General features: G+C 36.4%; 1 protein-coding gene across 1 annotated transcript in view; it reads right to left on the reverse strand.

The window, feature by feature from the left end:
- The window catches only part of LOC101898901 (synaptosomal-associated protein 25), a 750,023-nt gene that overhangs the window by 540,553 nt on the left and 191,696 nt on the right, over window positions 1–17,774 (reverse strand). The window contains exon 3 of the mRNA XM_059126630.1: window positions 17,505–17,546. Coding sequence (XP_058982613.1) covers window positions 17,505–17,546 — 42 coding nt within the window. The remainder of the gene's footprint in view (window positions 1–17,504; window positions 17,547–17,774) is intronic.

The following is a 17,774-nucleotide window of genomic DNA, read 5'->3' on the forward strand; positions in this document are numbered from 1 at the left end:
TTAAAGCTACATGGGATATAAAAGGAAATTTTTCAATTGTCAACGATTAGAGGTGGACTTGCCGTTTAGGAGAGACATATCTTCCTCGTTTATGTCTAAATCAAGCCGCGGCATCGCTCCTTCTCAATTTCTCCGTAATTAATCTTCGCTGTCGCGAAACCCGAAAGTAATGCGGATTACGACCAAGTTATTTTAGAATAGTTATCCATGTGGCACATTCACTAACTATCAAGATTGTTTTTGTTTGTTGGAGTGGGGATAGATGAGATTGTTTATAAGTGCGATTGTAATTTATTTATTGGTTCCTCTTTTTGAGTTTACGATCTTTTCATAGGAGTTATTTTATAATAACTTTTATCAATAAGGTGATTAAGCCTAACTATTTTGCAAAAACAAGAAATAATTAATTATCTTATTACCAATGACCCCTGGGGGTAGGTTGTTCATGCGAGGACGTTACATTTATGTAACGATACTCTAACTATCCCTTGCAAGACCGAATGTAGTGAAATACCATTTCAATGATTATGTCAGTTACTTAGATACAGACAAACTTAATGTAACCGAGCCTTTGCAATATTTGTTAAATTGAATTTTTGGGGACGACACTTAAAGCCAAATAACCATTATCCTCGTCGGGATGAAATATTGCTAAGCTGCCGTTTTCGTTTTGAAAATCATATAATGGCGAATAATATGGCCTTCAGCAATGAAATCTATTTTTTTTAACTATTTGTCTTGGCCCTGGAAAATCGATGTTTTAAGAGCTCACCAAATAGAAAATAATTTTTTTATAGCGTTAAAAATTAATATTGCTTTGACTGTAATTGACAATTTTTTGTTTTGCAAAAAAGGTAGCTTGATGGCTTACACTTCATGTTTATTAAGCATAGATGACAATCATGTTTCATCCTTTATTAAATAGTTGAACTTATGTAGCATTTTATATTTCATCAAAGATAACTATTTTGTTCCTATTATTCTAAGCTTTATTGAAATGTTGGTTTTCCTAATTTAGAATAATCAAATAATTACATCAAATCATTTATTTTTCTAGAAACCTACAAAAGAAAAATATATGTCACAGCAAAAATAAAATTTAAAGGATTACAATTATTAACAGACATCTTGGCTTTCTCGCTGATTTTTATTCCCTCCACCATACTATGGAGGGTATATTTATTTTGTCATTCCGTTTGTAACTCATGGAAATAATGATCTTAGACCCAAAAATATATATATTCTTGATCAGCGTAAATTTCTAAAACGATTTAGCCATGTCCGTCTGTCTGTTGTAATCACGCTATCTTTCGAACGAATTGAGATAGAAGGCTAAAATTTTGCAATTTCAGGTCTTCGTATAGGCCCCATATATCAGTAGGTACAATACTCAACGAAATTGTTTGAGATGTCGTACTTGAAGTTCGTAATGGAAGCTACAGCCAGTGACAGAAAATTGTCTATGCAGGTCCAAGTCTTCGTATAGCTCCTATATAACGGTACTTCCCTATGTACGGTATTTTGATGATTTTGGCTACATTATGTAGGTGCATGGCGTACAGGCCCAAACATAACGGCTATATTCGGTATTTTTAAAATGTTAACAGAATTCTTGGCGAATGTTATCTTTTTCGAAAATTTTCAAATTCGTTCTAAATGGTGGAGGGTATTCAAAGATGGGCCCAGCCGAACTTACCGCTTTTTTACTTGTTCTTCACTTGTTTTGTGTAAAGGTAAATATTAGTTTTTCAACCAATATAAAAAACATTAATAAAATCCCCTTTTTATACCCTCCACCATACATAGTATTGAGGGTATACTAAGTTCGTCATTCCGTTTGTAACTCATCGAAATAATCATTAGTCTTGATCAGCGTAAAATTCTAAGACGATTTAGCCCTGTCCGTCTGTTGTAATCACGCTACTGGCTAAATGAATTAAGATAGAAAGCTAAAATCTTACCCAGATCTCTCTTTTGTCTCTTTCGGTATTTTGATGATTTTACCCACATTTTTCAACGGAATTGTCTGAAATTCTACACAAGGGTTCTTTGTGAACACTTTACCCCCTGACAGGGATTTCTCTATATAGGTCCATGATATCGAATATCCCCCATAATACGGTACTTCCGATATTCGGTATTTTGATGATTTTAACCACATTTTTAAACGGAATTCCCTTACATTCTATACAGGGATTAATTTGTGAGTACTTTATCTATAGACATAGATTTGTCTATATTGGTGCACAATATCGTTTATCCCCCCATATATCGGCACCTTCCGGGATTTTAACAGAATTTTTAATGGATTTTATTTTTATTTTTTGAAAATGTCCTAATTCGTTCCAAATGGTGGAGGGTATTCAAAGTTCGGCCCTGCCGAACTAACTGCTTTTTTACTTGTTTTACTTCAAAAATATTAATTTCTTTTGTTTTATTTCTTTCCTCTTTGTATTATTGTATTATGTACATTGTCATTCCGTTTGCAACTCCTCGAAATACTCATGTCAGACCCAACAAAGTATATATATTCTTGACCTAAGCCATGTCCGTCTGTCTGTCCGTCTGTCCGTTTTAATCACGCTATCTTTCGAACGAATTGAGATAGAAGGCTAAAATTTTGCACACGAGTTTATTTTTCCAGTAGGTTAAGTTCGTAAATGGGCCATGTAGGTCCATGTTTTCATATAGCCCCCATATAACGGAACCTCACCATATTCGGTACTTTGATGATTTTAGCGACATTAATCACCGGAATTGTTTCAAATTTGGCATTTGTAGTTCGAAATGAATACTACAGCCTGAGACAGAAAATTGCCTATGCAGGTTAAGGTCTTCGTATAGGCCCCATATATCAGTAGGTACAATACTCACCGAAATTGTTTGAGATGTTGTACTTGAAGTTCGTAATGGAAGCTACAGCCTGTGACAGAAAATTATATATGCAGGTCCAGGTCTTCGTATAGCTCCTATATAACGGTACCTCCCTATGTACGGTATTTTGATGATTTTGGCTACATTATTCACCGTTTATTTCAAGTTTCGCATTTGAATATGGTAATGACTTGTGACAAACTATGCCTATGTAGGTGCACGTCGCACAGGCCCATATATAGGCTATATTCGGTATTTTTAAAATGTCAACAGAATTCTTAGCGAATGTTATCTTTTTCGAAAATTGCAAATACGTTCTAAACGGTGGATGTCAAAGTTCGGCCCGGCCGAAATTACTGCTTTTTTACTTGTTCTTCACTTGTTTTGTGATCTTCGGCCAATCAACATCACAGCAAAACAAGGTAAATATTATTTTTTAAACCAATATAAAAACATTAATAAAACCCCCTTTTTATACCCTCCACCTTGGAAAGAAGGGGATTTTTAATTATTTTGGTCCGTTTGTAACATCCTTAAATATTCGTCGTAGACCCCATAAAGTATATATATTCATAATCAGCATAAAATTCTAAGTCGATTTAACGATGTACGTCTGTCTGTCTCTCTGTTGAAATCACGATACATTATTTGACGTAGAGCGCCAAAATTTAGCAGAGCAATTGGTATTGTATCTAGGATGGTTGGTATTGAAAATGAGATATATCGGTCCACGTTCTGGTATAGTCCTCATATAACGGTACCTCCCGATATTCGGTATTTTGATGATTTATGGCACATTTTTTCACGGATTTGTCTGAAAATTGGTATTTGTAGGTCATAACAGGTCCCTGTACGTGTGCACGTTTTGGTATAGCCCCATATAACGGTACCTCCTGATATTCGGTATTTTGATTATTTTTGCACATTTTTTCACGGTTTTGTCTAAAAATTGGTATTTGTTGGTCATAATGGATTCCAGCTCCTGTGGCGAAACATTGGATGTATGGGTTTATGATTTGGTATAGCCCCCATATAACTGTACCTCCCGATATTCGGTATTTTGATGGGTTTTGCCACATTTTATCACTGATTTGTCTAAAAATTGGTATTTGTGGGTCATAATAGGTCCTAGTTCGTGTGGCGAAACATTGTATGTATAGGTACACGTTTTGGTATAGTCCCCATATAACGGTACCTCCAAATATTCGGTATTTTGATGATTGTGGACACATTTTTTCACGAATTTTTCTGAAAATTGGTAGTTGTAGATCATAATGGGTCCCACTTCGTGTGACGAGTCATTGTAATTATAGGTCCACGTTTTGGTATAGCCCCCATATAACGGTAGCTCCCGATATTCGGTAATTTGATGATATTTGCCACATTTTTTCACGTATTTGTTTGAAAATTGGTATTTGTAGGTCATAATGGGTTCTAGCTCGCTGGCGAAACATTGCATGTGTAGGTTCACGATTTGGTATAGCCCCCATAAAACGGTACCTCCCGATATTCGGCATTTTAATGGTTTTTGCCACAATTCTCCTAATGTTTCCTTTACCCTAAGGAAGAGGGTATTAAAAGTTTGGCCCGGCACGAACTTAATGTTTTTATACCCTCCACCATACTATGGAGGGTATATTAATTTTGTCATTCCGTTTGTAACTCCTCGAAATACTCACGTCAGACCCAACAAAGTATATATATTCTTGATCAGCGTAAAATTCTAAGACGATTTAGCCATGTCCGTCTGTCTGTCTGTCTGTCTGTGTGTCTGTCTGTCTGTCTGTCTGTCCGTCTGTCTGTCTGTTGTAATCACGCTATCTTTCGAACAAATTGAGATAGAAGGCTAAAATTTTGCACACATGTATATTTTGCCAGTAGGCAGGTTAAGTTCGTAAATGGGTCATGTAGGTCCAAGTTTTCATATAGCCCCCATATAACGGTACCTTTCGATATTCGGTATTTTGATGATTTTAGCGACATTATTCACCGGAATTGTTTCAAATTTGGCATTTGAAGTTCGTAATGGATACTACAGCCTAAGACAGAAAATTATCTGTGCAGGTCCACGTCTTCGTATAGCCCCCATATAACGGTACCCCCCGATATTCGGTATTTTGATGATTTTAGCGACATTATTTAACGGAACCGTTCCAAATTTGGTATTTGAAGTTCGTAATAGATACTGCAGCAGAAAACAGAAAATGGACCATATAGGTCCACGTCTTCGTATAGCCCCCATATAACAGTATTTCGGTATAACAGTATTCGGTATTTTTATGATGTTAGCGACATTATTCACTGGAATTGTTTCAAATTTGGTATTTGAAATTTGTAATAGATGCTACAGCCTATGACAGAAAATTGTATGTGCAGGTTCACGTCTTCGTATAGGCTCCATTTAACGGTACCTCCAAATATTCGGTATTTTGATGATTCTAGCGTCATTATTTGCCGGAGTAGTTTCAAATTTGGTATTTAGAGTTCGCAGGTCCAGGTCTTCGTATAGGCCCCATATATCAGTACCGCCCTATATTCGGTATTTTACCAGAACTTTTAACTAATTTTTTATTTTTTGAAAATTTCTAAATTCGTTCCAAATGGTGGAGGGTATTCAAAGTTCGGTCCGGCCGAACTTACTGCTTTTTAACTTGTTTTTACTTGTTTTATATCTTAGCCATTTTTTATACCCTCCACCTTGGAAAGGAGGGTATTTTAACTTTGTCATTCCGTTTGTAACATCCTTAAATATTCGTCGTAGACCCCATAAAGTATATATATTCATAATCAGCATAAAATTCTAAGTCGATTTAACGATGTCCGTCTGTCTGTCTGTTGAAATCACGATACAGCCCACATTATCTGACGTAGAGCGCCAAAATTTAGCAGAGCAATTTGTATTGTGTCTAGGATGGTTGGTATTGAAAATGAGATATATCGGTCAACGTTCTGGTATAGTCCCCATATAACGGTACCTCCCGATATTCAGTATTTTGATGATTTATGCCACATTTTTCCACTGATTTGTCTGAAAATTGGTATTTGTAGGTCATAACGGGTCCTTGTGCGTGTGGCAAAACATTGATTGTATAGGTCCACGTTTTGGTATAGCCCCCATATAAAGGTACCTCCCAAAATTTGGTATTTTATTTTTTTTGCCACATTTTTTCACGGATTTGTCTAAAAATTGGTAATTGTTGGTCATAATAGTTCCAGCTCCGCTGGCGAAACATGGCATGTTTGGTATAGCCCCCATATAACGGTACCTCCCGGTATTCGGTATTTTGATGGTTTTTGCCACATTTTTTCACTGATTTGCCTAAAAATTGGTATTTGTGGGTCATAATGGGTCCTAGTTCGTGTGGCGAGTCATAGTAATTATAGGTCCACGTTTTGGTATAGGCCCCATATAACGGTAACTCCCGATGTTCGGTAATTTGATGATCTTTGCCACATTTTCACGGATTTGTCTAAAAATTGGTATTTGTTGGTCATAATGGGTTCTAGCTCCTTTGGTGAAACATTGCATGTGTAGGTCCACGTTTTGGTATACCCACAGTTTTCAACGGAATTGTCTGAAATTCTACACAAGGGTTCTTTGTGAACACTTTACCCCCTGACAGGGATTTCTCTATATAGGTCCATGATATCGAATATCCCCCATAATACGGTACTTCCGATATTCGGTATTTTGATGATTTTAACCACATTTTTAAACGGTATTCCCTTAAATTCTATACAGGGATTAATTTGTGAGTACTTTATCTCTAGACATAGATTTGTCTATATTGGTCCACAATATCGTTTATCCCCCCATATATCGGCACCTTCCGGGATTTTAACAGAATTTTTAATGGATTTTATTTTTATTTTTTGAAAAGGTCCTAATTCGTTCCAAATGGTGGAGGGTATTCAAAGTTCGGCCCTGCCGAACTAACTGCTTTTTTACTTGTTTTACTTCAAAAATATTAATTTCTTTTGTTTTATTTCTTTCCTCTTTGTATTATTCCCTCCACCATACTATGGAGGTTATATTAACATTGTCATTCCGTTTGTAACTCCTCGAAATACTCATGTCAGACCCAACAAAGTATATATATTCTTGATCTAAGCCATGTCCGTCTGTCCGTTTTAATCACGCTATCTTTCGAACGAATTGAGATAGAAGGCTAAAATTTTGCACACGAGTTTATTTTTCCAGTAGGTTAAGTTCGTAAATGGGCCATGTAGGTCCATGTTTTCATATAGCCCCCATATAACGGAACCTCACCATATTCGGTACTTTGATGATTTTAGCGACATTAATCACCGGAATTGTTTCAAATTTGGCATTTGAAGTTCGAAATGAATACTACAGCCTGAGACAGAAAATTGCCTATGCAGGTTAAGGTCTTCGTATAGGCCCCATATATCAGTAGGTACAATACTCACCGAAATTGTTTGAGATGTTGTACTTGAAGTTCGTAATGGAAGCTACAGCCTGTGACAGAAAATTATATATGCAGGTCCAGGTCTTCGTATAGCTCCTATATAACGGTACCTCCCTATGTACGGTATTTTGATGATTTTGGCTACATTATTCACCGTTTATTTCAAGTTTCGCATTTGAATATGGTAATGACTTGTGACAAACTATGCCTATGTAGGTGCACGTCGCACAGGCCCATATATAGGCTATATTCGGTATTTTTAAAATGTCAACAGAATTCTTAGCGAATGTTATCTTTTTCGAAAATTGCAAATACGTTCTAAACGGTGGATGTCAAAGTTCGGCCCGGCCGAAATTACTGCTTTTTTACTTGTTCTTCACTTGTTTTGTGATCTTCGGCCAATCAACATCACAACAAAACAAGGTAAATATTATTTTTTAAACCAATATAAAAACATTAATAAAACCCCCTTTTTATACCCTCCACCTTGGAAAGAAGGGGATTTTTAATTATTTTGGTCCGTTTGTAACATCCTTAAATATTCGTCGTAGACCCCATAAAGTATATATATTCATAATCAGCATAAAATTCTAAGTCGATTTAACGATGTACGTCTGTCTGTCTCTCTGTTGAAATCACGATACAGCCCACATTATCTGACGTAGAGCGCCAAAATTTAGCAGAGCAATTTGTATTGTGTCTAGGATGGTTGGTATTGAAAATGAGATATATCGGTCAACGTTCTGGTATAGTCCCCATATAACGGTACCTCCCGATATTCAGTATTTTGATGATTTATGCCACATTTTTCCACTTGTCTGAAAATTGGTATTTGTAGGTCATAACGGGTCCTTGTGCGTGTGGCAAAACATTGAATGTATAGGTCCACGTTTTGGTATAGCCCCCATATAAAGGTACCTCCCAAAATTTGGTATTTTATTTTTTTTGCCACATTTTTTCACGGATTTGTCTAAAAATTAGTAATTGTTGGTCATAATAGTTCCAGCTCCGCTGGCGAAACATTGCATGTTTGGTATAGCCCCCATATAACGGTACCTCCCGGTATTCGGTATTTTGATGGTTTTTGCCACATTTTTTCACTGATTTGCCTAAAAATTGGTATTTGTGGGTCATAATGGGTCCTAGTTCGTGTGGCGAGTCATAGTAATTATAGGTCCACGTTTTGGTATAGGCCCCATATAACGGTAACTCCCGATGTTCGGTAATTTGACGATTTTTGCCACATTTTCACGGATTTGTCTAAAAATTGGTATTTGTTGGTCATAATGGGTTCTAGCTCCTTTGGTGAAACATTGTATGTGTAGGTCCACGTTTTGGCATACCCACATTTTTCAACGGAATTGTCTGAAATTCTACACAAGGGTTCTTTGTGAACACTTTACCCCCTGACAGGGATTTCTCTATATAGGTCCATGATATCGAATATCCCCCATAATACGGTACTTCCGATATTCGGTATTTTGATGATTTTAACCACATTTTTAAACGGTATTCCCTTAAATTCTATACAGGGATTAATTTGTGAGTACTTTATCTCTAGACATAGATTTGTCTATATTGGTCCACAATATCGTTTATCCCCCCATATATCGGCACCTTCCGGGATTTTAACAGAATTTTTAATGGATTTTATTTTTATTTTTTGAAAAGGTCCTAATTCGTTCCAAATGGTGGAGGGTATTCAAAGTTCGGCCCTGCCGAACTAACTGCTTTTTTACTTGTTTTACTTCAAAATATTAATTTCTTTTGTTTTATTTCTTTCCTCTTTGTATTATTCCCTCCACCATACTATGGAGGTTATATTAACATTGTCATTCCGTTTGTAACTCCTCGAAATACTCATGTAAGACCCAACAAAGTATATATATTCTTGATCTAAGCCATGTCCGTCTGTCTGTCCGTCTGTCCGTTTTAATCACGCTATCTTTCGAACGAATTGAGATAGAAGGCTAAAATTTTGCACACGAGTTTATTTTTCCAGTAGGTTAAGTTCGTAAATGGGCCATGTAGGTCCATGTTTTCATATAGCCCCCATATAACGGAACCTCACCATATTCGGTACTTTGATGATTTTAGCGACATTAATCACCGGAATTGTTTCAAATTTGGCATTTGAAGTTCGAAATGAATACTACAGCCTGAGACAGAAAATTGCCTATGCAGGTTAAGGTCTTCGTATAGGCCCATATATCAGTAGGTACAATACTCACCGAAATTGTTTGAGATGTTGTACTTGAAGTTCGTAATGGAAGCTACAGCCTGTGACAGAAAATTATATATGCAGGTCCAGGTCTTCGTATAGCTCCTATATAACGGTACCTCCCTATGTACGGTATTTTGATGATTTTGGCTACATTGTTCACCGTTTATTTCAAGTTTCGCATTTGAATATGGTAATGACTTGTGACAAACTATGCCTATGTAGGTGCACGTCGCACAGGCCCATATATAGGCTATATTCGGTATTTTTAAAATGTCAACAGAATTCTTAGCGAATGTTATCTTTTTCGAAAATTTTTTACGTGTGCACGTTTTGGTATAGCCCCATATAACGGTACCTCCTGATATTCGGTATTTTGATTATTTTTGCCACATTTTTTCACGGATTTGTCTAAAAATTGGTATTTGTTGGTCATAATGGATTCCAGCTCCTGTGGCGAAACATTGAATGTATGGGTTTATGATTTGGTATAGCCCCCTTATAACTGTACCTCCCGATATTCGGTATTTTGATGGGTTTTGCCACATTTTATCACTGATTTGTCTAAAAATTGGTATTTGTGGGTCATAATAGGTCCTAGTTCGTGTGGCGAAACATTGTATGTATAGGTAAACGTTTTGGTATAGTCCCCATATAACGGTACCTCCAAATATTCAGTATTTTGATGATTGTGGACACATTTTTTCACGAATTTTTCTGAAAATTGTAATTATAGGTCCACGTTTTGGTATAGCCCCCATATAACGGTAGCTCCCGATATTCGGCATTTTAATGGTTTTTGCCACAATTCTTCTAATGTTTCCTTTACCCTAAGGAAGAGGGTATTAAAAGTTTGGCCCGGCACGAACTTAATGTTTTTTTTTACTTGTTTTATATTTTAGCCATTTTTTTATACCCTCCACCTTGGAAAGGAGGGTATTTTAACTTTGTCATTCCGTTTGTAACATCCTTAAATATTCGTCGTAGACCCCATAAAGTATATATATTCATAATCAGCATAAAATTCTAAGTCGATTTAACGATGTACGTCTGTCTGTCTCTCTGTTGAAATCACGATACAGCCCACATTATCTGACGTAGAGCGCCAAAATTTAGCAGAGCAATTGGTATTGTATCTAGGATGGTTGGTATTGAAAATGAGATATATCGGTCAACGTTCTGGTATAGTCACCATATAACGGTACCTCCCGATATTCAGTATTTTGATGATTTATGCCACATTTTTCCACTGATTTGTCTGAAAATTGGTATTTGTAGGTCATAACTGGTCCTTGTGCGTGTTGCAAAACATTGAATGTATAGGTCCACGTTTTGGTATAGCCCCCATATAAAGGTACCTCCCAAAATTTGGTATTTTATTTTTTTTTGCCACATTTTTTCACGGATTTGTCTAAAAATTGGTAATTGTTGGTCATAATAGTTCCAGCTCCGCTGGCGAAACATTGCATGTTTGGTATAGCCCCCATATAACGGTACCTCCCGGTATTCGGTATTTTGATGGTTTTTGTCACATTTTTCACTGATTTGCCTAAAAATTGGTATTTGTGGGTCATAATGGGTCCTAGTTCGTGTGGCGAAACATTGTATGTATAGGTCCACGTTTTGATATAGTCCCCATATAACGGTAACTCCCAATATTCGGTATTTTGTTGATTTTTGACACATTTTTTCAAGAATTTCTCTGAAAATTAGTAGTTGTAGATCGTAATGGGTCCCAATTCGTTTGGCGAGTCATAGTAATTATAGGTCCACGTTTTGGTATAGGCCCCATATAACGGTACCTCCCGATGTTCGGTAATTTGATGATTTTTGCCACATTTTCACGGATTTGTCTAAAAATTGGTATTTGTTGGTCATAATGGGTTCTTCCTTTGGTGAAACATTGCATGTGTAGGTCCATGTTTTGATATAGCCATTTTTGGTATTCGGCATTTTAATGGTTTTTGCCACATTTCTTCTAATGTTTTCTTTACCCTAAGGTGGAGGGTTTTAATAGTTTGGACCGGCCAAACTTAATGTTTTTTTACTTGTTTTACTTCAAAAATATTAATTCCTATTGTTTTATTTTTTTCCTCTTTTTATTATACCCTCCACCATACTATGGAGGGTATATTTACTTTGTCATTCCGTTTGAAATACTCATGTCAGACCCAACAAAATATGTATATTCTTGATCAGCGTAAAATTCTAAGACGATTTAGCCATGTCCGTCTCTCTGTCTGTGTGTCTGTCTGTCTTTTGTTATCGAAAGAATTGAGATAGAAGGGTAAAATTTTCCACACATGTTTATTTTGCCAGTAGGAAGGTTAAGTTCGTGAATGGCCCATGTAAGTTCACGTTTTCATATAGCCCCCATATAACGTTTAAGTTTTTTTTAGAGCTTCGCTTAAAAGATAAAATCCCCTGGTTTGGTGATGCAATTGTTAGTATTCGTTAACAAAGAAATAATTTGTCCGAAATTTTTATGTTTTTTACAAAAATTCCAACGTTTTGTTTTTGCTTTACTTCGTTTACGTTCAGTAAACCTTTTTTTATACCCTCCACCAAAAAAAGTATGGAGGGTATATTAAGTTCATCATTCCGTTTGTAACTCATCGAAATAATCATTTTAGATACAACAAAGTATATATATTCTTGATCAGCGTAAAATTCTAAGACGATTTAGCCCTGTCCGTCCGGCTGTCCGTCTGTTGTAATCACGCTACAGTCTAAACGAATTAAGATAGGAAGCTAAAATTTTGCACAGATCTCTCTTTTGTTTGCAAGCAGGTCAAGTTCGAAGATGGGCTATATCGGTCCTCGATATCGTATAGCCCCCATATAACGGTACCCCCGATATTCGGTATTTTGATGATGTTAGCCACATTTTTCAATGGAATTGTCTGAAAATCCACACAAGTAGTTCCTTGTGGGTACTTTATACCTCGGCAGAGAATTATCTATAAAGGTCCACAATATCGTATAGCCCCCATATATGGGTACCCCCACTGTATTCGTAATTTTGATGATCTTAGCCACATTTTTCAATGGAATTGTCTGAAATTCCACAAAGCGAGTCCCTTGTGGGCATTTTACCCCCTCAATACAGGTCCACGATATCGTATATCCCCCATATAACTGTACCCCTCGATATTCGGTATTTTCATGATGTTAGCTACATTTTTCAATGGAATTGTCTTAAAATCCACACAAATAGTTCCTTCCTTTTGAGTACTTTACCACCTGAGAGAGAATTGTCTATACAGGTCCACGATATCGTATATCCCCCATATAACGGTGCCCCCCTATATTCGGTATTTTGATGATTTTACCCACATTTTTCAACGGAATTGTCTGAAAATCCATACAAAGAGTTTCTTGTGGGTTCTTTATACCTTGGCAGAGAATTATCTATATAGGTCCACAATATCGTATATAGGGGGTACCGTTATATGAGGGCTTATAACGGTACCCCCTATATTCGGTATTTTGATGATTTTAGCCACTTTTTCCAATGAAATTATCTGAAAATCCACACAAGGAGTTCCTTGTGAGTACTTTACACGCAGACATAGATTTGTCTTTATAGGTCCACAATATCGTATATCCCCCATATATCGGCACCTACCTATATTAGATATTTTAAAGATTTTAAAAGAATTTTTAATGGATTTTATTTTTTGAAAATTTTCTAATTCGTTCCAAATGGTGGAGGGTATTCAAAGCTCGGCCCGGCCGAACTTACTGCTTTTTTACTTGTTATTATTCAAGATGTCTACACTGGATTATTTTATCAGATCAACTGATGCTATCATTCAGTTCAAAATCGACTTCAATAATCTTCAAGATAAAGATTTGGTTCAATCTTCTGAAGCTATGTCGCTTGGGAATAAAGTGTAATATACGTATGAAAAAAGGCTTGCTTCTATTAAAATTGATAGCGAATCCCAAGAAACAGACCTCGAAGTAGTAAATATAATGCTGCATTTAAGGCATATGTCTAAATCATTGCATCAACCATTAGAAAATTGAACCAGTTTCGTGCTTCGCAAAATCCCTCCAATTCTTCTCCAATCCAATCCCTTCGTTCAAACTCTGATCATTTATCCCAAACAAATCCTCCATCGAATATGAATTCTAGTACTCCTCGAAGATATGGCTTGAATCCTGTTGATATTCACTCGTTACCTGGTGTTTCACACCAAACGGGAAGATCAGTTGAAGCTTTCGCTTAAAATGACAATGTTATGCATAGTATGAATCTTCCAGCTTGCGATGTTAATGTTTTCAGTGGTTATTTTCTTTCTTGGCCTACATTCAGGGATCTTGGCCCACATTTTTCGGCGATGTAAATTAACAACAGCTACCTTAGTAACATTGAAAAACTATGTTATTTGGTGGAAAAAAACTAGAGGTAATATCACAGAAGTTGTGATTTAGCGTGGCAAGCATTGAAGGAGGTATATGGCATATTAGTCAATAATCAACAAAAATTACTTTTTGATCTTCCGGTTCTTGACAATGAGTCTAGTTCTGGTTGAAAATATTTTCAGCGAGCAATCAATGGATGCATATCGGCTATGGCGATCTACGACGATTGGGATCCCATTTTAGTCTTCTTATGCATACAAACATTATCTAAAAACATCGTCTCGTTGTGGGAACAGACGTCAAAAACAAATCCGCATTGTCATCTTGGAAGGATTTGGATAATTTCCTTACGGAACGGATTCATTCTTCGAGTTTGTGTCAAGAATTCAAAAAAGTTCAATGGTTGTATTAAGTGTCTTACCATTGCTCATGAGGTCGAAAAATGTGTATGTAAACATAACAGCGGTAAATGCAACAAGCGGCATCACACCCTTTTACATCGCGCAATGTCCAATTCAGCAATTCCAGTTCCATCAACGGCTTCTTCGAGGTCGATTTCAAACCAACCTTCTCCCCAATCTAGCAATGCGAATTCAAATCTTCCCTCGACTTCGTCAGGTGTACCGCACTCTGCCAATGGGCAAGTGTATCATATTTCGCACAACAAAAATGTTATCTTAGGTACAGCAATGGTCCTTTTAATTCATTAAGGTACGTTAATTGACCCAGCTTCTGAAACTTCCTTCATTACTGAAAACTTGCAAAGTCGTCTTGGTATTTCTATTACGTCGACAAAAGCTACTATTTCTGACATTAACCAAACATTACCCACAACATCAAGAAAATTGTCTTAGTTATGCATAGGTTTTCCCATCGATACATCCATATTCATGGAATTGTCACCATTTTTTACTTGATAGTCACTCAATTTCCAAATATAACTTTGGTAGATAGAAACTCTATCGAATATAGATTAGTTGATCTACTCCCAGGCGCTGATCCTAGAATTCTCCGAATCCAATCCAACTTTTAATGGTGATTAATGGCTCAAAATACATTATTGGTACAATTCCCTCTTCCAACATAACGGTATTAACTACCACAATAAATTATTCCGAAGATAATTATAAAAAGACACTTTTTCGATTCTGGGAATTGGAAGAACCTTTAAAGAGCACAATTCTGTCTCCTTCGGAAAGTTTTGTGAGAAAAATTTAAAAGTACATCGTGTCGGGACTTAGACATCAGAATTCTCAGGTCACCTAAGTCATTCCAGGAACAACTGTTTAAGTCAATTTTTCTGTAACGAGGCTTCCCTCATTAGAAAACCACAAATTAAAGACATTTATGATGGGGTTGTCCGGGAATACGTAGAATTAGACCACATGAGACTTGTTTCGACTTTCTCAGCAAGCTCTACGCTATCATCCGGTTATTAATGCGGATAAACAAACAACAAAATGATCAATGATATTCTTTATGTCGGCCCAACTCTTCAGTTAGATTTAGTCCTCCTTATTGTAAGATGGACGTTGCACAAATGTACGTTTGTAAATGTACAAATTAGAGTAGACGCTGCTCACACTTCCCTCCAAAGAATTGTTTTTCGGGATTCTCCCGACAAGCCGGTTCAAGACTTTAAACTTCAAACTGTAACATTCGGAGTAAATTGTGCTCCATATCTTGCCATTCGGACCTCACTACAATTGGCCGATGACGCATCGCATAAATCTAGAGACCAACAAATTGGTGTTCAAAATTTTAATTACGTAAATAACAGCCAATGAATGCAGTATTTTAGAATATTTTCCGTCAGACCATCTTTACGACGCAAAACTTCTAACTTTCATGGAAGCTAGCAGTTCAAAGCCGCTGAGTATTCGTTTGGATGACCAGCTGGACGATTTTCATTTTAGTGTAGACGAGCTGAAACATCGGTCCAAATATACTAAAGGGAAGTTTTGTCAACCATCGCAGAATTAGTTGATCCAGTTGGATGGCTAGAACAACATTGGTTGGGATGATTATCTTCCGTCTTCGACAGAACGCGAATGGCAAAAATTCGTTCAATCCTATATTGACGTAAATTCATTTTCTATTCCTCGTTGGGTCCAATATTCTCCGAACTCCCAAGTCGAACTTCATGTCTTTTCCGATACCTCAGAAAAGGGATACGCGGGGATAGCCTACATTCTTTTTATAAATTCAAATGGCAACGTCTTCACAAATCTGCTCTCATGCAAAACAAAAGTAGCTCCTCTCAAATATATTTCTTTACCTCGATTAGAACTATTACCTCGATTAGAATTCGCATCCGAACTTCTAAAAAGCATTCTAAATGACATTGACATTTCTTTTAACAACCGATTCTACAATTGTTCTTTCTTGGCTTCAAAAAACGCCATCAACATGGTTTACTTTCGTAGCGAATAGAGTGTGTCGTATTCAGGAGAATGTTGGGTAAAATAAGTGGTTCCACATTCGGTCTGAAGACAATCCTGCAGACTTAGGTAGTCGGGGTCTTTGTCCTTCGGAGTTGGCCTCATCTCAAATTTGGTGGCATGGACCACAATGGTTAAGTCTTGATAGTTCAAATTGGAATATTCAAAACGTCTCCCTTAACATTGATATCGAACTTCGCCCAGTTCAAAGTCATGCAACTTTCATTCAAAACTATGAAGATATCTTAAATCGATTTTCTTCCATACATATGGAGTTCCGTTCACTACGTAAAAAGCCACTCGAATTCGAAGCTGCTGTCAAAAAATTTAAACTTACATTTGAAGAGTTTGCAACAATATTAACAAGAATTTAAGCTTGTTTAAATTCTAGCCCAATGATTAGTAATCTTGATGATACGGCGGCCCTTATGCCTGGAAATTTTCTTTTCGGGTCTCCAATCCTTGCTCCCCCAGAGCCCATTATAAATAAATCTCCCTTGGATAGCGTGAACTGGTATCGAAAATTAAAAGCGCTCTCTCAAAAATTCTGCCTTCAAGTCCGCTCACTCGAAGGTTATTAAATCTCAAACACATTCGAGTCCAGGGTTCCCCTTGGCTCAACTTACTATCTTTGGTTGGGTGGTATGCGGTCCTTGCTCACTGTGAAGTTGCCCCAGATGATCGGCCTAAATCGGGACCCATGGTCTATAACTTGTGGAAGGCAATCTATTGCCTTTATGGTTCATCGACCATAACATGTTTCTTAAAAAATTAAAATAGCCTGAATAAAGAATGCTCAACAAAATTGACACCTGTCATTTATTTGTACTTTAAATCTTTAGATTTAAGTAACATTGTTTTAACATCTCTAGATATTTCAAGACAAACGATATATACTTTTTAGGGTCTAACATGATTACATCGATGAATAATAAAAGGATACTATGCTGCAAATGTTGTTTTACTATAAATTAAAATAGATGTTTTAACTTTAATGAAAATTATCTTAATTACAACTTAAAGATTCGGTATATTTCGGTTCAATTTGACAAAAGTTAACCTGTATTAAATTATGGTTGATGTGAGAAATTATAACAACAAAATATATTTGTGTAAATTAGACTTGGGCATAAATAGATAGATTTAGATTAAAATAGTTTAACTTACCTCTTCACATAGAGCTATCATACGGCGGGTGCTTTCCAACGACTGAAATAAAAAAAAAAGAATAATTAATTGTTTTTGAGCAGACAACAGTACACATTAGGTATATATTCTACTTGAAAGCATGAACTCTCAACGTTTTATCAAAGAGAACCCATATTTAAAACATAAGAGCTTTAAAAATTATGTGTTTGTTTTTTTGCTTTTAATTTAACACGCTCCCAATAAAGACGAAAGTCTTCCTTTACACTTAATTTCTATGGAAAATGCCAA

The sequence above is a fragment of the Musca domestica genome, unplaced genomic scaffold, assembly GCF_030504385.1.
Source record: "Musca domestica strain aabys unplaced genomic scaffold, Musca_domestica.polishedcontigs.V.1.1 4, whole genome shotgun sequence".
In the NCBI taxonomy this organism is placed as follows: Eukaryota; Metazoa; Arthropoda; class Insecta; order Diptera; family Muscidae; genus Musca; species Musca domestica.